This window comes from Podarcis muralis, chromosome 12 (assembly GCF_964188315.1).
Source record: "Podarcis muralis chromosome 12, rPodMur119.hap1.1, whole genome shotgun sequence".
Lineage (NCBI taxonomy): Eukaryota > Metazoa > Chordata > Lepidosauria > Squamata > Lacertidae > Podarcis > Podarcis muralis.
Genome location: NC_135666.1, coordinates 3,990,451 through 4,010,413, shown reverse-complemented (window position 1 = coordinate 4,010,413; position 19,963 = coordinate 3,990,451). Strand labels below are relative to the sequence as shown.

General features: G+C 48.9%; 2 protein-coding genes across 2 annotated transcripts in view; one reads left to right on the top strand and one right to left on the bottom strand.

Annotated features, from left to right (window-relative positions):
• Positions 1-15,662, top strand: part of LOC114607435 (uncharacterized) — a 68,153-nt gene extending 52,491 nt beyond the window's left edge. Inside the window, exons 5-9 of the mRNA XM_077936637.1 lie at positions 2,594-2,677; positions 7,726-7,872; positions 9,974-10,105; positions 13,099-13,221; positions 15,477-15,662. Of these exons, the coding sequence (XP_077792763.1) occupies positions 2,594-2,677; positions 7,726-7,872; positions 9,974-10,105; positions 13,099-13,221; positions 15,477-15,491 (501 nt within the window). The 3' untranslated portion in view covers positions 15,492-15,662. The remainder of the gene's footprint in view (positions 1-2,593; positions 2,678-7,725; positions 7,873-9,973; positions 10,106-13,098; positions 13,222-15,476) is intronic.
• Positions 15,663-16,971: 1,309 nt separating this feature from the next.
• CCM2 (CCM2 scaffold protein) overlaps positions 16,972-19,963 on the bottom strand; it is a 48,487-nt gene continuing 45,495 nt past the window's right edge. Inside the window, exon 10 of the mRNA XM_077936636.1 lies at positions 16,972-19,538. Coding sequence (XP_077792762.1) covers positions 19,258-19,538 — 281 coding nt within the window. The 3' untranslated portion in view covers positions 16,972-19,257. The remainder of the gene's footprint in view (positions 19,539-19,963) is intronic.

Here is a 19,963-nt window from a genome sequence, read left to right as displayed (position 1 = left end):
CTGCTATGTAAACCATGTTAAGAACTGAAACCAGGTTTGCTGCTATGTAAACCATGTTAAGAACTAAAACCAGGTTTGCTGCTATGTAAACCATGTTTAGAACTGAAACCAGGTTTGCTGCTATGTAAACCATGTTTAGAACTAAAACCAGGTTTGCTGCTATGTAAACCATGTTTAGAACTAAAACCAGGTTTGCTGCTATGTAAACCATGTTTAGAACTGAAACCAGGTTTACTGCTATGTAAACCATGTTTAGAACTGAAACCAGGTTTACTGCTATGTAAACCATGTTTCGAACTGAAACCAGGTTTACTGCTATGTAAACCATGTTTAGAACTGAAACCAGGTTTACTGCTATGTAAACCATGTTTAGAACTAAAACCAGGTTTGCTGCTATGTAAACCATGTTAAGAACTGAAACCAGGTTTACTGCTATGTAAACCACGTTTAGAACTGAAACCAGGTTTACTGCTATGTAAACCATGTTTAGAACTGAAACCAGGTTTGCTGCTATGTAAACCATGTTTAGAACTGAAACCAGGTTTGCTGCTATGTAAACCATGTTTAGAACTGAAACCAGGTTTACTGCTATGTAAACCATGTTTAGAACTGAAACCAGGTTTGCTGCTATGTAAACCATGTTTAGAACTGAAACCAGGTTTACTGCTATGTAAACCATGTTTAGAACTGAAACCGTGTTTACTGCTATGTAAACCATGTTTAGAACTAAAACCAGGTTTGCTGCTATGTAAACCATGTTAAGAACTGAAACCAGGTTTACTGCTATGTAAACCACGTTTAGAACTGAAACCAGGTTTACTGCTATGTAAACCATGTTTAGAACTGAAACCAGGTTTACTGCTATGTAAACCATGTTTAGAACTGAAACCAGGTTTACTGCTATGTAAACCATGTTTAGAACTAAAACCAGGTTTGCTGCTATGTAAACCATGTTTAGAACTGAAACCAGGTTTACTGCTATGTAAACCATGTTTAGAACTGAAACCAGGTTTACTGCTATGTAAACCATGTTTAGAACTAAAACCAGGTTTACTGCTATGTAAACCACGTTTAGAACTGAAACCAGGTTTACTGCTATGTAAACCATGTTTAGAACTGAAACCAGGTTTACTGCTATGTAAACCATGTTTAGAACTAAAACCAGGTTTACTGCTATGTAAACCATGTTTAGAACTAAAACCAGGTTTACTGCTATGTAAACCACGTTTAGAACTGAAACCAGGTTTGCTGCTATGTAAACCATGTTAAGAACTGAAACTGTGTTTGCTGCCATGTAAACCATGTTTAGAACTGAAACCAGGTTTACTGCTATGTAAACCATGTTTAGAACTAAAACCAGGTTTACTGCTATGTAAACCATGTTTAGAACTAAAACCAGGTTTACTGCTATGTAAACCATGTTTAGAACTAAAACCAGGTTTACTGCTATGTAAACCACGTTTAGAACTGAAACCAGGTTTGCTGCTATGTAAACCATGTTTAGAACTGAAACCAGGTTTACTGCTATGTAAACCATGTTAAGAACTGAAACCAGGTTTACTGCTATGTAAACCATGTTTAGAACTAAAACCAGGTTTACTGCTATGTAAACCACGTTTAGAACTGAAACCAGGTTTGCTGCTATGTAAACCATGTTAAGAACTGAAACTGTGTTTGCTGCCATGTAAACCATGTTTAGAACTGAAACCAGGTTTGCTGCTATGTAAACCATGTTTAGAACTAAAACCAGGTTTACTGCTATGTAAACCATGTTTAGAACTAAAACCAGGTTTACTGCTATGTAAACCATGTTTAGAACTAAAACCAGGTTTACTGCTATGTAAACCACGTTTAGAACTAAAACCAGGTTTGCTGCTATGTAAACCATGTTTAGAACTAAAACCAGGTTTACTGCTATGTAAACCATGTTTAGAACTGAAACCAGGTTTACTGCTATGTAAACCATGTTTAGAACTGAAACCATGTTTACTGCTATGTAAACCATGTTTAGAACTAAAACCAGGTTTACTGCTATGTAAACCATGTTTAGAACTGAAACCAGGTTTACTGCTATGTAAACCATGTTTAGAACTGAAACCAGGTTTGCTGCTATGTAAACCATGTTTAGAACTGAAACCAGGTTTACTGCTATGTAAACCATGTTTAGAACTGAAACCAGGTTTGCTGCTATGTAAACCATGTTTAGAACTGAAACCGTGTTTACTGCTATGTAAACCATGTTAAGAACTGAAACTGTGTTTGCTGCCATGTAAACCATGTTTAGAACTGAAACCAGGTTTACTGCCATGTAAACCATGTTTAGAACTGAAACCAGGTTTACTGCTATGTAAACCATGTTTAGAACTGAAACCGTGTTTACTGCTATGTAAACCATGTTTAGAACTGAAACCAGGTTTACTGCTATGTAAACCATGTTTAGAACTGAAACCAGGTTTACTGCTATGTAAACCATGTTTAGAATTGTAGAGTTTGAAGGGACCCAAAGCATCATTTAGTCCAACTCCCTGCAGTGTAAGAGCCACAACTAAAGAATCTGTTTGGATGTTTTAACCGTCCCACTTGCATCTTCCAGGCACAACTAACGCACTCCTTGGGAACTGGCGAAGAATCCATTAGCAGAGCGAAACAGAGCAGGAGCGAGAAAAAAGCACGAAAGGTCAGTAGAGAATCGGGCAGGGAGGGTCTGGGGTGCAGGAAGAGTGGACAAGCAGAAATATTTCTCAACTCTGTAATTCCCTGAATGGTCTGCTGAGGCATGTGGCATTCCATGAGAGATAACTGGTGTCTACAGTACAGTGGATGGGACGTGGGTGGCGCTGTGGTCTAAATCACTGAGCCTCTAGGGCTTGCCAATCGGAAGGTCAGCGGTTCGAATCCCCACGACGGGGATTCGCTCAAAACAACCCCTAGAACAGCAATTTCACATGAATTTTACTATCTAACTATACCATTGAGCCGTAAAGTGAAAGCAATAAACAATGTACTGCAGTCACACAATGAATCCGTCAGTTGCTGAACTGGGTTCCACACAGTCACAAAAAGAAAACGAAAAAGAGCCGCAAAAGCAAAAACGCAAAATAAATAGCAAAAACAGACAGACCTCAGTGTAACACTCAAAGCTGAGCATGTTCAGCTTCTGAAAAAAGTCTGGAAAGTCTGACTTTTAGAAGACATCTGAAGGCACATGGATCACGTTCGCAACCTGAGCGTCCACTGTATTATTATTATTATTATTATTATTATTATTAATTCAACTTATACACTGCCCTATACCCGGAGGTCTCAGGGCAGTTCACAACAAGACCACAACATATAAAACCAAACCAAACGCAATAACTCAATAACCCTCCCTCCAAAAGCCACATTCTAAAAGGGTATTGGATGTCAATAAGATCAGCCGAAGGCCTGATTAAAAAGGAACATTTTTGCCTAGCGCCTAAAGGTGTATAAAGAAGGTGCCAGGCGAACTTCCCTGGGGAGAGCATTCCACAGGCAGGGAGCCACTGCAGAGAAGGCCCTGTTCTCATGTTGCCACCTTCCGAACTTCTCACAGAGGCAGCACATGAAGAAGGGCCTCAGAAGATGATCTCAGGGTCCGGGTAGGTTCATATGGGAAGAGGCAGTCTTGAGGTGTTGCGGTCTGAAAGTTTCTGAGCACTTTTCAAAGGCAGTCCCATGCACAGCCCATTATAGCGAGTCCTTGGGATGCAAACAGGACCACCTGAACCCTGCAGGAGTTTTTTCTATCTGTCTCAAGCAAGCACTAATTAGTTGAGGCAAGCTGCTTCCTGTGTTTGGAACATAGCTGTCAACTTACAGATTTGAAAATAAGGGACCAGCAGCCAAAATAAGGGACCTGCAGCCTCACCTGTTCCAGGCACTCCAGTCTTCCTGTCCTCCTGCAGTCTGGTCAAACTCATGCTGGTAGCTTCGAGAACACTGTCCAGCCAACTTTGTAACCAGAGGTTCAACTGAATAGAATCTGAATCACATGCACCACAAGGCCTATGCAGCCTCAACTTAAGATGGCTCCCTGGCCTGGCTTTGCACTGCAAAGTTTGCAGCGGCACGTGCAACAAAATGGCGTCCAGCGTTCAAAAACCCCCTCAGCTTGCATTAACTAGCCACACACAAGGCATGCAAGCTCCAACACCCCAGTCGTTCTTAGGCTTCTTATTGGGTGAGCAACGCAGCCAAGCAACACAGTTGGAGCCTCCCTCCTCCCTGGCCGGCAGGCAGGGAGGGAGAGGAGCTGCTTCCTTTGAAATTTAAGGGACATCATTTAAGGGACATCCATCAGTAAGGGACAACAGCGGGACATGGCGCTGGAATAAGGGACTGTCCCTTCAAATAAGGGACACTTGACAGCTATGGTTTGGAACGGGTTAAGTCCGGAGCCTGCTGAGATTCTTCTTAATGAGCAGCCGAGAATCCCTATTAATTCCTTCCAAAGCCTCTAAGCAAACAGAGTTCTTAATTTTATTTTTAAAGGGAACTTGACTCGGTCAGTGCTGCTCTGGACTCCTGACAACATTGGGTGGGCCAGAGGAGAACCAGACATCTAATCTCTCTGCCTGGAGGCAAACTTCCAGGAAAATCTTGACCTCGCAACAATCCCCATGTGCGTGACCCCCTTTCTGAAGCGGGGCATACAGTGGCCAAGCCCCATAGCCTCCCTGCGCCCTTCCTGGCCATCATTGGAGAGCAAGGGGCTGTCAGAAGCAAGGATAATCCCCCGAGCCAGTGACGAACATAGACAGCCTTATCCAAGCCCTAATCCAGCCCCCCTTGGTCTCAGGACAGCCTCAGCTAGGGCTTCAAGGACTGACGTCAGGCGGGGGGCCCTCTTATTCCCCACCCCACCCCAGAATATTCATCTGGGTCACAACCACGTTGAACAACACTGGACAGCAACTGGCAGTGCCTTGGTCAAATCCCTGAAGGACCAGGTGCGCAGCCAGGGAGATGGCGGCTAATGGATTGAGGTTGAATCCTGACAAGACAGAAGTACTGTTCTTAGGGGGTGGGGGACTCCCTGGTCCTGAATGGGGCCACTGTGCCCCTCAAGGACCAGGTGCGCAGCCTGGGAGTCATTCTGCACTCATAGCTGTCCATGGAGGCGCAGGTCAGTTCTGTGTCCAGGGTGGCCGTTTACCAGCTCCATCTGGTACACAGGATGAGACCCTACCTGCCCGCCGACTGTCTCTCCAGAGTGGTGCATGCTCTGGTTATCTCCCGCTTGGACTACTGCCATGCGCTCTACGTGGGGCTACCTTTGAAGGTGACCCAGAAACTGCAACTAATCCAGAATGCGGCAGCCAGACTGGTGACTGGGAGCAGCCGCCAAGACCACATAACACCAGTCTTGAAAAACCTACATTGGCTCCCAGTACGTTTCCAAGCGCAATTCAAAGTGTTGGTGCTGACCTTTCAAGCCCTAAATGGCTTCGGCCCAGTGTACCTGAAGGAGTGTCTCCACCTCCATCGTTCTGCCCGGACACTGAGTTCCAGCTCCGAGGGCCTTCTGGCGGTTCCCTCCCTGCGAGAAGTGAGGTTACAGGGAACCAGGCAGAGGGCCTTCTCAGTGGTGGCACCTGCCCTGTGGAACTCCCTCCCATCAGATGTCAAAGAGAAAAACAACTACCAGACTTTTAGAAGACATCTGAAGGCAGCCCTGTTTCGGGAAGCTTTTAATGTTTAATAGGTTATTGTATTTTAATATTTTGTTGGAAGCCGCCCAGAGTGGCTGGGGAAACCCAGCCAGATGGGCAGGGTATAAATAATAAATTACTATTATTATCATACGAACCTGCCTGGGCTGTGAGATCTTCAGTAGATGCCCTTCTCTCAGTCCCACCACCCTCAAAGGCACTTGGGGGCGGATGGGACCCAGGACGGGGCCTTCTTGGTGGTGGCTCCTCCCAGACTCTAGAACTCCCTCCCTGGACAAGCTAGACTTGACAGGTGAAGAAGACCTCCTTTGTTCCCGCAGGCTTTGGGGAACCGACTGTGTTTAAGGAAAGGGCTGGTGCTGCGACACTTCTGTTGTTATAATCTGGATGTTTTAATAGATCTCATACAAAAATTTCCCTGAATGGAAATGGCTGGGCAGGAAAATGGGCGGCAAGTCCTGCAGCTCGTTGGCTAACTCGGCTGGGGCTGATGGGTATTGTAGTCCAAAACATCTGGATAGCATCAGTTCAGCGAAGGCTGGGATGACTAAGAACGAGTAAAACTAAAAATAAATAATTTTAGGTGCCAGAAAGAGTACAGTGACATCAATAGGCAGGGAGTTAGGGTTAGGGACCACATGAAAAGATCAAGTTCTTACAAATGCCGAAAGAGGTTTATGAGCATCTATAATGGTGCCAGATCTTTAAGCTTTGGGGCCCTCCTGCGTTGATCCCATTCCTCTTGTGCTGGGGGTTCTGTCATTTTTGGCTAAGGAATGGGACTCTTCTCTCTAATGATTTATCCCCTTATGATCTATCAGCTACAGTGGTACCTCGGGTTACATACGCTTCAGGTTACACACTCCGCTAACCCAGAAATAGTGCTTCAGGTTAAGAACTTTGCTTCAGGATGAGAACAGAAATTGCACAGCAGCGGCACGGCAGCAGCAGGAAGCCCCATTAGCTAAAGTGGTGCTTCAGGTTAAGAACAGTTTCAGGTTAAGAATGGACCTCCAGAACGAATTAAATACTTAACCCGAGGTACCACTGTACTTTAAAATGAGGCTGCATTTTAAATTGCATTTTAATCTGTATTTTAAATTGCCCCCCCCCCCCATTATGGTTTTTACTGTGATTTTATTGGTGTTAGCTGCCCTGAGCCCAGCTCTGGCCAGGGAGGGCGGGGTATAAATAAAATTTATTATTTATTATTATTAAATTGGAAATGGTGGGAATGACTTCAGTTTATGCAGGAAAGATCTTTTGAACCAGGTTATCCCTCTTTAGGACTCTGCTTATCAGCCAGAGTCCTGTCTTTCCGTCTTCTGAGCATGGCTCTATTCCAACCTTTCTGCTTGGCGGTTCTAACAGGCTGTCATCCCCTTAGAATCCTAGAGTTGGAAGAGACCACAAGGGCCATCGTTTCCAACCCCCTGCCAAGCAGGAAACACCATCAGAGCACTCCTGATATATGGTTGTCAAGCCTCTGCTTAAAGACCTCCAAAGAAGGAGACTCCACCACACTCCTTGGCAGCAAATTCCACTGTCAAACAGCTCTTACTCTCAGGAAGTTCTTCCTAATGTTTAGGTGGAATCTTCTTTCTTGTAGTTTGGATCCATTGCTCCGTGTCCGCTTCTCTGGAGCAGCAGAAAACAACCTTTCTCCCTCCTCTATAGGACATCCTTTTATATATTTGAACATGGCTATCATATCACCCCTTAACCTCCTCTTCTCCAGGCTAAACATGCCCAGCTCCCTTAGCCGTTCCTCATAAGGCATCGTTTCCAGGCCTTTGACCATTTTGGTTGCCCTCCTCTGGACACGTTCCAGTTTGTCAGTGTCCTTCTTGAACTGTGGTGCCCAGAACTGGACACAGTACTCCAGGTGAGGTCTGACCAGAGCAGAATACAGTGGCACTATTACTTCCCTTGATCTAGATGCTATACTCCTATTGATGCAGCCCAGAATTGCATTGGCTTTTTTAGCTGCCGCGTCACACTGTTGGCTCATGTCAAGTTTGTCTCCCTCCAGGCCATGTCGAAGCTGGGTCTGCGGCAAATCCACGGCGTCACCAGGATCACGATCCGCAAGTCCAAGAACATCCTGTTTGTGATCACCAAGCCAGACGTCTTCAAAAGCCCTGCCTCGGACATCTACATTGTCTTTGGAGAGGCCAAGGTGAGGGGTGAACAACTGCAGCCCTAGCATGAGGCACAGTGAGGCAGCTGCCTCAGGCGGCTGAAGCTGAGGGCGTGGAAAGGTGTTGGAGGACAGAGTTCTCTCTTTGTGTGTGTGTGTGTGTGTGTGTGTGTGTGTGTGTGTGTGTGTCGGTCTTCTACCCTCCAGTGGCGTAACGTGGGTTGCTAGTGCCCGGGGCAGGCAAGGGCTTCTGTTTTGTTTTGTTTTTTTAATTTTTTTTTAATTCAAAGTTATAACAAAACATATTATCCAAAAACATAGCCTTATTCCCCCCCCCCATTTTTCCTCCCTCCCCCTCCCCCCACAGAACCCCACCCCCCAACTTCCCTCAGTTCCAGTCTTTGGTTTCTCCAATAATGCTATTTTCTGCATGTTACAAAGTTGTATAGATCCTCAAGCTGTTTAGCTGATTATTATCAGTAAAAAAATTGTGAATGTTTATTCAAAACCTGCCAAGGAGTCCAGTTCGCTTTGTTGCGTCTTCAGATGCTTTGTAAAGGGTTCTCCTTCATCTTTAAAGTCACATTTATCCTTGTCCCGTAGCTTGTATGTCAGTTTTGCCAGTTCTGCATAGTCCATCAATTTTTCTTGCCATGATTCTTTAGTTGGGGTTTCTTCAGTCTTCCATCCTTGGGCTTCCAGAACTCTCGCGGCCATTGTCGCATACATGAAAATGTTTTTCAACTTTTTTGGCAGGTCTTTCCCTATGATCCCCAACAAAAATGCTTCGGGTTTTTTAACAAATGTTAAATGGAACATTTTCTTCAATTCATTGTATAGCAAGGGCTTCTGAATCCAGTTAGGGGAGCCCACTTGGCTCACTTGCTGTCCAATAGCATAGGAGAAGGATCTGCTTTGAAGAATCGTAGGGATCCCCAAGGGTCATCTAGTCCAACCCCTGTAATGCCAGAATAACGGTTGGAGGATCCTCCATTGGGGGGCTGCTGCTGCTGCTGCCTAGGCACATCCTGTGGGCCGTGTCCCTGGCTCACTGTCCTTCCTTGCCTACCTACCACTGGGGCCTCTGGGCTCTGGCCCCCAGCGCCAGCAGAGGCTCTGTCTGCCTCTCTCGCACCTCCAAGGCTGGGCCGCCCTTCAGTCTCCAGGCTGTTCAAGGAGTTGCGTTGGTGGCTTGCCTGCCCCGGGCACCAGCAACCCATGTTATGCCACTGGAGGGTGGAAGACAGGCAGGCAGGCAGGCAGGCAGACAGACAGACAGACAGACAGACACACACACACACACACACAGAGAGAGAGAGAGAGAGAGAGAGAGAGAGAGAGAGAGAGAGAGAGAGAAAGAGGGAGAACTCTGTCCTCCAACACCTTTCCACACCCTCACCTTCATCCGCCCGAGGCAGCTGCCTCACTGTGCCTCATGCTAGGGCCATAGCTGGCAACTGTCCCTTATTTGGTGGGAAAGTCCCTTATCCCAGCGCCGTGTCCCGCTGCCGTCCCTTATTGATGATGTCCCTTAAATTTCCCGGGTTCCAAAGGAAGCAGCTCCTCTCCCTCCCTCCCTGCCAGCCAGGGAGGCTCCAACTGTGTTGCTTGGCTGCATTGCTCACCCAATAAGGAGTCTAAGAACGACTGGGGGGGGTGGAGCTTGCATGCCTTGTGCCGATCAAATCGGCCGCGTTGCCTGGGGACTCGCCTTTGCTCAGCGCTTCCCAGTGGAGAGGTGACAGGGTTTTCCTTGCTGCATCCCCTTTGCTGGGAACCACCGCTTGAGGCTTTGTTTGGCTGCTGGCTGGGCTTTCTGCCTTTGGCTCGGAGGGGCTCAGAAGTCGAACATACCTGTGCCCGGAAAATCCCTTATTTTGGCTGCTGATCCCTTATTTTCGAGGCTGCTGGCCCCTTACTTTCAAATCTTTAAGTTGACAGCTATGGCTAGGGCCGGAGTTGTTCGGGGAATCCTTTCGCCCCTCGGGGTAACCAAACGGGCGTCGTGAGCTAGGCAAGAAACCCAGAGTCTGCGTGAGGCCTTTTCACCAGGTCTCTTGTGCACGTCCAGAGCGGCAAAAGGACTCGGGCTGTGTGTGCCCTCATCGTATTTATTCCCATGCCCTCTTGTCTTCCACAGATCGAAGACCTCTCTCAGCAGGTACACAAAGCTGCCGCAGAGAAGTTCAAGGTCCCCATGGAGCATTCGCCGTTGATCACCGAAGCGGCTCCCACCCTCACAATCAAGGAGGAGAGCGAGGAAGAAGAGGAGGTACGGTGGTTTGGTGCGGGCAGGCAAGGAACGAGATCTTGGGGTCATAAAATAGGGCTGGATAAGCTGCCGTTAAGCAGAGACATCACCTTGCCAACAAAGTTCCGTATAGAGTTAAAGCTATGGTTTTCCCAGTAGTGATGTATGGAAGCGAGAGCTGGACCATCAAGAAGGCTGATCGCCGAAGAATGGATGCTTTTGAATTCTGGTGCTGGAGGAGACTCTGGAGAGTCCCATGGACTGCAAGAAGATCAAACCTCTCCATTCTGAAGGAAATCAGCCCTTAGTGCTCACTGGAAGGACAGATCGTGAAGCTGAGGCTCCAAGACTTTGGCCACCTCATGAGAAGAGAAGACTCCCTGGAAAAGACCCTGATGTTGGGAAAGATGGAGGGCACAAGGAGAAGGGGACGACAGAGGACAAGATGGTTGGATAGTGTTCTCGAAGCTACCAGCATGAGTTTGACCAAACTGCGAGAGGCAGTGGAAGACAGAAGTGCCTGGCGTGCTCTGGTCCATTGGGGTCACGAAGAGTCGGACAAGACTAAACGACTAAACCACAACAAGCTGTCGTTTAAAATGGCAGATTCCACACTAGTAGGGATCACGAGGAATGGAATAGGAAATAATACTGTTGATATAATACTGATACACAAAACCATGGTGCGGCCACATTTGGTATCCTGTCTACAGTTCTGTTCGCTTCACCGCAAAAAGGCAGTGTTCAAAATTAGCCAGGCGCGTTTAGCATTTGGCACTCAGCAACTTGTGACCGAGTGAAGATGACTGGGCGCCAGGATACTGCCCGAAATCACCATCTGGGTATCCCTGGATCTGGACTGTTTTCACACACTAACACCCCATCGTGTAGAATTCTGTCAGTTCTTTTTTATCTGCACTATTTGAATGAATTTCAGGATCCAAAGTGCTTTTTCTGTGCGGCCCGAGCACCGTTAAGAAATGCAATAGCTCAGTGAGAGACGATCGGCTTTGCATGCAGAAAGCCCCAGGTTCATTCCCCAACATCATTTCCAGGGAGGGCTGGGAGATTATTTATTTATTATTATTATTATTTGTTACTCATATTATTGTTTATTTAATGTATTTATATCTTGCCTTTCTCCCAAGCTGGGATTCAAGGCGGCTTCCAGCATTAAAAATTAGTGCTATACAGTGGTACCTCAGGTTACATACGCTTCAGGTTACATTCGCTTCAGGTTACAGACTCCGCTAACCCAGAAATAGTGCTTCAGCTTAAGAACTTTGCTTCAGGATGAGAACAGAAATCGTGCTCCGGCGGCGCAGCAGCAGCAGGAGGTCCCATTAGCTAAAGTGGTGCTTCAGGTTAAGAACAGTTTCAGGTTAAGTACAGACCTCCAGAACGAATTAAGTACCGTATTTTTCGCACCATAGGGCGCACCGGACCATAGGGCGCACCCAGTTTTTAGGGGGGGAAATCAAGAAAAAAATATCCCCCCCCCAGCCCCAAAGAGCAGTGTACAGGGTGCGCACAACCTCTCCCTGCCGGAGGGGTTGTGCACAGCTATGGAGCAAGCCAAGTTTTGGCTTCCCCTTTAGCCCCATGCAGCCTCTCCTTGCCGGGAGACGCTGCGCAGGGCTAAAGAAGCCATAGCCCCGTGCAGCCTCTCCTTGCGGAGGGGTTGCGCGCAGCTATGGAAGAAGGCAAGGCAGCGAGCGGGATGGATCCCGCTCACTGTTTTGCCTTCCCCTTTAGCCCCGCGCAGCCTCTCCTTGCGGAGGGGTTGCGCGCGGCTATGGAAGAAGGCAAGGCAGCGAGCGGGATGGATCCCACTCGCTGTTTTGCCTTCCCCTTTAGCCCCGTGCAGCCTCTCCTTGCGGAGGGGTTGCGCGCAGCTATGGAAGAAGGCAAGGCAGCGAGCGGGATGGATCCCACTCGCTGTTTTGCCTTCCCCTTTAGCCCTGTGCAGCCTCTCCTTGCGGAGGGGTTGCGCGCGGCTATGGAAGAAGGCAAGGCAGTGAGCGGGATGGATCCCACTCGCTGTTTTGCCTTCCCCTTTAGCCCCGTGCAGCCTCTCCTTGCGGAGGGGTTGCACGCAGCTATGGAAGAAGGCAAGGCAGCGAGCGGGATGGATCCCGCTCGCTGTTTTGCCTTCCCCTTTAGCCCCGTGCAGCCTCTCCTTGCCGGGAGATGCTGCACAGGGCTTTCCTGGAGGTGGAATTCCCCCACCTCCCGCAAAACCGGCAGAAGCCGCGCGCACTTTAAAAGGGCTGCACGGCTTCTCCTGGCTTTCCTGGGAGGTGGGAGAAGGGACTGATGCGGCCAGTCAGTCCCTTCTCCCTCCTGTGGAAAAGCCCGCAAGAGCGCACGGAGCTTGTGTGCGGCTCTTGGGGGCTTTTCCCGCCTGCCTCCCCCCTGCATTCGCTCCATAGGACGCACACAAATTTCCCCTTGCTTTTTAGGAGGGAAAAAGTGCGTCCTATGGTGCGAAAAATACGGTACTTAACCCGAGGTACCACTGTAAAAGACAAAGGGATACAAACCGAACAAGCCAAGAACAATAATTAAAATACACCAGAACGCCTTAAAATCCAGTTTGCCCTGACAGCAGCATCCTCTGCACCAAAGGCCTGCGTGAACAGGAGGGTGTTAACCAGTTGGCGGAAGGATAACCGGGAGGGAGCCAGTCTGACCTCTCTTGGGAGGGAATTCCACAATATGGGAGCCACCACAAAAAAGGCTCTCTCTCTCTCTCTCGGGTCAACCCCAGCCTTGCCTCTGATGCTGGTGGAACCGAGAGAAGGTGGGATTTGGGCACCCAGGCCGGTTCATGTAGGGAGATGCTCTCCATCCCAAACCCTGGAGAGCTGCTGCCGGCCCGTGTAGTCTGCACTGAGTAAGATGGACCAGTGGGCTGACTCGGTCCTCTGTTAGGGAGGTAGATAAACACAGGAACGGATCTGCTAGCAGCTGGATGGGATCTTCTAAGTCCTCCTCCTTGTATCTCCCGGCAGGTTGACGAAACGGGTCTGGAGGTGAGGGATATCGAGCTGGTCATGGCTCAAGCCAACGTGTCTCACCCCAAAGCGGTGCGCGCCTTGCGTCACAACAACAACGACATTGTGAACGCCATCATGGTGAGTCTCGTATGTGCGGGGAAGTGGGGTGCGTGTGCGAAATCTGAACTCCTTGGGTTTTCGGTCCCCGGATGGGGCAAGGCGACAGTTCTCTCTGCCTTAGCTGCTTCTCCTTCGATAGATCTTGCCAGCTGGATCCTCACCTCCCTTCATCCCCTGCGGGGATGACCTGACTCTCAGTCAGGTAGTATCACAATCACCTGGCCATCAGCCAGTTGTTAGGGCTTGCAAAGCACCATCAGCTGGTTGCTAGGGCTTGCAAAGCACCACCAGCTGGTTGCTAGGGCCTGCAAAGCACCACCAGCTGGTTGCTAAGGCTTGCAAAGCACCACCAGCTGGTTGCTAGGGCTTGCAAAGCACCATCAGCTGGTTGCTAGGGCCTGCAAAGCACCATCAGCTGGTTGCTAGGGCTTGCAAAGCACCATCAGCTGGTTGCTAGGGCTCGCAAAGCACCACCAGCTGGTTGCTAGGGCTTGCAAAGCACCACCAGCTGGTTGCTAGGGCTTGCAAAGCACCATGCGTGTGGCGCCATGCAAACTCCCCAACGAGGCGTTGCTGAAATTTGAGAGACCAGAGTCTGCCGCTGCAGTGAACAGGAGGCACTGCTGTCGTCTCCCACCCATAGGGAGGAAATGGCGAGGGCTGCACTGTGGGGTCTCATGGGCTCTGCACCAACCCAGCGTCAGAGCAGGCCCCATGGCCTTCAGGTTGATTTGATTCTACCTACCCATCTGACTGTTTCTGGGAATATAATTTATTACTTATACCCCATCCATCTGGCTGGGCCTCCTAACAGGGCTGCCTTCAGATGTCTTCTAAAACTCAGATAGTTATTTCCTTGACATCTGATGGAGGGCGCCACCACCAAGAAGGCCCTCTGCCTGGTTCCCTGTGACCTCACTTCTCGCAGGGAGGGAACTGCCAGAAGGCCCTCGGAGCTGGACCTCAGTGTCCGGCTGAACGATGGGGGTGGAGATGCTCCTTCAGGTATACTGGGCCGAGGCCATTTAGGGCTTAAAAGGTCAGCACCAACACTTTGAATAGTGCTTGGAAATGTACTGGGAGCCAGTGTAGGTCTTTCAGGACTGGTGTTATAGGTCGTGGCGGCCATTCCCAGTCCCCAGTCTGGCTGCCGTATTCTGGATTAATTGTAGTTTCCGGGTCACCTTCAAAGGTAGCCCCACGCAGAGTGCATTGCAGTAGTTCAAGCGGGAGATAACCAGAGCATGCAGCACTCTGGCGAGCCAGTCTGCGGGCAGGGACGGTCTCATCCTGCGTACCAGATGGAGCTGGTAGACAGCTGCCCTGGACACAGAATTGACCTGTGCCTCCATGGACAGCTGCGAGCACAAAATGACTCCCAGGCTGCGCACCTGGTCCTTCAGAGGCACAGTTACCCCATTCAGGACCAGGGAGTCCTCCACACCCACCCGCCCCGTCCCCCCAAAACAGTACTTCTGTCTTGTCAGGATTCAACCTCAATCTCCTCCTTGCTCCTTATGTAGATCTTCACTCACCCCTTCTCCCCAGGGTCGGAGGCATTCGTGCCAACATGTCTTGGGCCAGACCTGTCTCTGTGTTCTGCCAAGGCCAGATTAGATGGGGGAAATAAATGTGGATGGATATTTAGATGCGGATAACCTTGTATGCCGGGACGTGGGTGGTGCTGTGGGTTAAACCACAGAGCCTAGGATTTGCTGATCAGAAGGTCGGCGGTTCAAATCCCAACGACTCTGGGGTTGCGGCGCTCATCTCGCTTTATTGGCCGAGGGAGCCGGCGTGCAGCTTCCGGGTCATGTGGCCAGCATGACTAAGCCGCTTCTGGCAAAACCAGAGCAGGGCACAGAAACGCCATTTACCTTCACGCCGGAGTGGTACCTATTGATCTACTTGCACTTTGACGTGCTTTCGAGCTGCTAGGTTGGCAGGAGCAGGGAGCAATGGGAGCTCACCCCGTCGCAGGGATTCGAACCGCCGACCTTCTGATCGGCAAGTCCTAGGCTCTGTGGTTTAACCCACAGCGCCACCCGCGAGGTATGCTTGGTTGAGGGGCATTTAAATGATTGTGCGTCAGCCAAGCCACCTGGAAAGTATTGTGTGCAACAGAGCTGTTTAAGGTATGTGGCGCTCAATCTAGGACGATCCTATGAACATGAGATGGCCCAACTCAACCCTGCAAAGGGGCGACACGGAGGAAATAGGCTTTGTCACTTTTGTATTTGCAACATCTCTCTCTCCTTTTTCTTCCTGTGCAGGAGCTGACGATGTAGCGACCGGTTTTGGCAAGCCCACCCAAGCCTCTGCTGCCCACCCCTTCTGTATAGATGCACAGTTAACTCATATCCAATACAGCTGTTGTTTGTTAGGACTGCAAATAATTAGTCCCGACTATTCTGCATTGAAATTGCTGCTCAATAAACGGTATATTCACTTGAACTGCACACGGGTTTCAAAAGTGTCTTCCTTCCGAAGGGCTCAAAGCTGCTTTGGGAACTGCGGTCTGTTTATTTGTGGTTGTGGTTGTTTTTACATTGTGTTCAGCCTTGCTGGCATTCTCTTCAGAAGAAGGGGCAGACTTACCGTATTTTTCGCTCTGTAAGACGCACCAGACCGTAAGACGCACCTAGTTTTTGGAGGAGGAAAACAAGAAAAAAACATATTCTGAATCCCAGAAGCCAGGACAGCAAGCGGGATCGCGGTGCAGCGCTCCCTCTTGCTGTTCTGGCTTCTGGGATAGCTGCGCAGCCTGCATTCACTCCATAAGAAGCACACACATTTCCGCTTACTTTTGGGGGGGGGGGTGCGTCTTATAGAGCGAAAAATACGGTAGGTCACTTTCTTCATAACTCCTCCCAAAAAATGCAGTTGTTTGGTATTTGTGGGTATACTGTTAGCCATGAGAGCTAAACCTTTGTCTCCGCAGTTGGAAGCAGCGATGCTTTTGAATACCAGTTGCTCATGTGATTGAATCCTGATTAGCCATATGGCTGGGGGGCTGAGCATCCAGCCGCCTTTCTCCAGCCATTGTAGAGAACGGGTCGTAAAGGAGGCACAATCCCGATTTATCGGAAGGGGCGCTGGCCAACCCTAGTTCACTCAGCTCTGGGAATAAGCTGAATTGCCCTGTTGTTCCTTTGCCAACCTTTTGGACTCTGGCAGATAGGCACCTCCTGTCTCCTGAACTAGGCAAGCTGGTCGTTCTAGGAACAACTACTTAAGAACTGGTGCCAGAGCTTGATTTTTTCCTCTGCCCTCCCCATACCTTTCCCCTTGTATGCCATGGCTACAATCTAGCAGAAGTTGGATCTCTTGTGGATGCTTTGTTTGAGATTCCTGCAAGGCAAGGGGATTGGACTAGATCTCCCTTCCAACTCTGCAATCTTATTGTTCTATTAAAAAAGTAGGATTTGGGGACATCTTGTAGCAAGAGCGATCCACAACTGTAATACAGAAGAAAGGGAGCCTCTCTTACAAAATGAAGAGTTTAAGAGGTGGCCAGGGAGGGAGAAAGAGGAGAGGAGAACATCTCTGGGGATTAAGGAGTGCTGGCTACAGCTTTGCTGATGTAATACGAAGCAAGAGCAACTCAATTTGCTGAGTGGGCTGCAGGTGGCTGTTTCAGCAGAGAACTGCAACTCGCAAGGGGAGGAAAAGAAAAAAGAAAATGTCGTTTTCCATTGTGGCTGTAACCCCCCCCCCCCCAAAAAAAAACCCCCAACACAGTCAGGATCCCCATTCAAAGAGCTAAAATAGTATACAGGTCAGTTTATAGTAGCCAGCAGAGTTCTTGTGGCATGAAATACATATACAAAAATAACTGTGCATTTATATGTATAATATATACAACACATATACATTATGTATATATTTCTTCCACTTCTGGTTCCTTTTAAAAAAAACAAAACACACACAAACCCAAAAAAATCAAGAAATCTACCCCACACTTTAGGCTTGCTGTCAAACTCTCGCACTTGAAGAACCACCAGACTCCCGTCTGTGAAGATCTTGAATGCCCAAGTTACTGTTGTCTCAAAAAAAATGGAAGAATCTACTATAGGCTGGCACTGGACCAAACCCCATGTTCAGCTGCAGGGGTCCAAGACCACTGCTTTGCCAGCCAGAACTGCCCTGCGCCCAGAAAACTCTCCTCCCTGCGCAATCGACGCATCCCAGGTAGAAATGATAGCACCAAATTCGGGGCACCATTTCGAGGGTGGGGGTTCGTGTATCCATGTCCTTCGACCAGGGTCAGGAAATGTCACAACCTGGTGCAGTCAGAAGTCAGGATGGGAGCTGTTTGCCCAGATGTGGGCAGCCTGACTCAGCTGATGGCTTTGCTTGAGGGCCAGGCGAGCTAGACGACCTGTGGGTGCTGCTCTTGACTGGAGTTACCACGTTCAAGTTAAGCTCGCCCAGCCCAGTGGCGAGTGCCTAGGTGACAGCCCATTTCAGCCAGGCTGCTATAATACACAAACTAAATACCGTGAAAATCCCTGAAACGAGAAGTAATCGACTAGAAATATTATCTTATAAAAGGTAAAGGGACCCCTGACCATTAGGTCCAGTCGTGACCAATTCTAGGTTTGCGGCGCTCATCTCGCTTTATTGGCCGAGGGAGCCGGCGTACAGCTTCCGGGTCATGTGGCCAGCATGACTAAGCCGCTTCTGGCGAACCAGAGCAGCGCACGGAAACGCCGTTTACCTTCCCGCCGGAGCGGTACCTATTTATCTACTTGCACTTTGATGTGCTTTCGAACTGCTAGGTTGGCAGGAGCAGAGACCGAGCAACGGGAGCTCACCCCGGCACAGGGATTCGAAGGCTGTGGTTTAACCCACAGCGCCACCCTCGTTCCTTAATTATCTTATAGAGTTAAACTAAATAATAAAAATCAAAAAGTTGAAGGAAAAAATCAGAAAAACCTAGAATTGAACAAAGCCTTAACGGGATGCCGGCTACAAACCTCGTGTCACTGAACTATTCAGTTTCCTCAGAAGGAAGTAGAGAAATCACAAACCTTAAATGACCAAATTCAAAGAAAGGGGGTAAAACTCCCCCAAAATTCTGAAGTATTATAATTAAGAAATTTAATAGAGACCCAAAGGGACTATGACACAGGTAGAGTTTATAATTGGTGGTTGGATTCTGGTAATAATAGGTTTTTATAATTTTTTCCCTTAAACTCTTTGATTTTTATTATTTAGTATAATACTATAAGATATTATTTCTAGTCGATTACTTCTCGTTTCAGGGATTTTCATGGTATTTCATTTGTGTAATTTCTTGGTTCTGTGATTGCCTTTTTTCTACAGGCTGCTATAATACGGCCGAGCCGCAATTGCCAATGTTCTGGCTTCAGAGAAGGAGCAAAGGCAGCTGGCCAAGGCTTGGGGGCAAGGGAAGATCATCTCTTGCCGAGGCCTTTGCCCGCAACCAAGCAGGCAAAGGGCTCGGCTTGGCGCAACCAAAGCCACCTTCTGGTCTGGAACAGAAATGTTAGGACGAAACACCTGGGGTGTTCAGTTAATTCACATTGCAATGAACTTCATCGGAAAGTAACAAACAAACACACACGCACTCGCCCCCCGGGGAAAAAACCAAAAAGGTTAGAAATGTCATGTGCAAAAAACCGTAAACCGGCTTGTTGAGTTCTTGCGGACGGGCCGTCCTGGGCAAAAGCCAGCGCTGCTTTCGCGTCGGATTCATGGCTCTCCAATGATTCCCAACCTGCAAACGCTCTCCATCCTGCGAGGGGCTGATCCTGCCAAGCCCCCTCTCCATGGCTTGCTCCTTCACAGAAGAGAGGGACACGAGGTCAAGGGCCCCTCTCTCAAAGGGCCCCGGAAGGAAGGAAGGAAGGAAGGGGAGTCGTAAGGGAAATCTACCCTTTCTGCTTCGCCCGGAACCAAAAACGTTCCTATTATTCCCAGGAGGGAAGAGGAGAGTGTGTGCACGACTGAGCGAGCAACAGGGCCGGGTTATTCCTTGCAGGGGGGAAATGCCTCTTCTTTTCCTCTTTCTCTCTCCCTCCGACCCTTTCAGGAAGAATCGTGGTCCATGCTGCACCCGAGAGCCTCGATGTCGTTGCTGATGTCCGAGATCATGCGGTCCCACTCGTCTCCCTCCGAGGGGGCGGACTGGTCGTCCGAGCTCCCCGCGGCCCCGTTCCCGTTGGTGGTGGAATTGGAGGTCGTGCTGACCGTCCGCCGGTACCTCCCAAAGCTGTCGGTGATGATGCCTCGCCCGTCCTTCACGCCAATCGTCTCTAGGAAATTCTCAAAGTATTGGCTGTCCTTCTCCGGGATAAATGGTCTAAGGCCTTTTTGGGGGGGAGAAGGGAATGGAACAAGGAATAATAATAATAATAATAAAGATAAATTTTATTTATACCCCGCCATCCCCGGCCAGAGCCAGGCTCAGGGCGGCTAACACCAGTAAAATTACAATAAAAACCAACTTAAAATACAGGTTAAAATGCAATTTAAAATGCAGCCTCATTTTAAAAGCCAAACCATAAGGGGAGGGAAACATAAGGGTCAGACTGAGTCCAAACCAAAGGCCAGGCGGAACAGCTCTGTCTTGCAGGCCCTGTGGAAAGATGTCAAGTCCCGCAGGGCCCAAGTCTCTTGGGACAGAGCATTCCACCAAGTCGGGGCCAGTACTGAAAAGGCCCTGGGCCCAGTTGAGACTAATCTAACCACCTTGCGACTTGGGACCTCCAAAATGTTGTCATTTGTGGACCTT